The sequence below is a fragment of the Aphanomyces invadans genome (genome assembly GCF_000520115.1).
Source record: "Aphanomyces invadans strain NJM9701 unplaced genomic scaffold supercont1.15, whole genome shotgun sequence".
Classification (NCBI taxonomy): Eukaryota; Oomycota; class Saprolegniomycetes; order Saprolegniales; family Verrucalvaceae; genus Aphanomyces; species Aphanomyces invadans.
This window is the reverse complement of record NW_008580160.1, coordinates 839516-840174: the sequence shown is the minus strand read 5'-3', so window position 1 is coordinate 840174 and position 659 is coordinate 839516. Positions and strand designations below refer to the sequence as shown.

At 59.5% G+C, this 659-nt stretch overlaps 1 protein-coding gene across 1 annotated transcript; it reads right to left on the bottom strand.

The window, feature by feature from the left end:
* Positions 1 to 265: 265 nt before the first annotated feature.
* H310_07839 (hypothetical protein) lies at positions 266 to 649 on the bottom strand (the record flags this gene model as incomplete). Its single annotated transcript, XM_008873347.1, has 1 exon — positions 266 to 649. One exon carries the CDS (start codon positions 647 to 649, stop codon positions 266 to 268), a length of 384 nt encoding a protein of 127 aa, XP_008871569.1.
* Positions 650 to 659: the final 10 nt, after the last annotated feature.

The window sequence follows — 659 nt, the reverse complement described above, 5'->3', positions numbered from 1 at the left end:
GCCATGCCGCATAGATGCATCCCAAGGTCGTGAGTTCCGCAAGGTCGAAACGCTTGGTCTTGAGCGCATCGGCCATCTGTGCCGCTTGGTTCTTGATCGTTGCAGCTGCAGCCTCGTTAGCATAAATCGCTTCGTCGAGCACCTGGTCCACGGTCTGGGAGAACCGACGGACGTCATCGCGGTGAGCTTTGGTACTGTCGATGCGACGGCTGCTACCTCCGGTCCGCGCGGCCCCGGTACGTGTTGTTTCCGGTACGTACACCGATTACGGGCTGGAATCGACGACAGAGGTCGTCTTGGTGATCTTGAGCTTCATGGAGTTTGCTAGCGCGCCATAGAAGCCCTTTGTTTCCCACGTACGTGGTGAGATTTTGACCGTAGTGTCCGCAGTGCGCTTCCCCTTGGTGCGTGCTACGGGAGTCCATTCCGTGCGCTGTGGAGTCGACTTGGCTGTTTTCGCTGTGCTGGCGACGCTCGGCTTGGGTGGGTCCGTGCGTGCTTTCTTGGCCACCAGTGCTGCTGACTCGGCAATCGCCATTGGCGGTGTCCAAGGCTTATGCTTCGGTGGGGACGCAAGCAGAATGGCCAGATCGGCACCTAGGTCCGCTGCAAGGACCTCCAGGTTGCGTCGTCGAATCGGGCGGTTCATGGTCCATCGT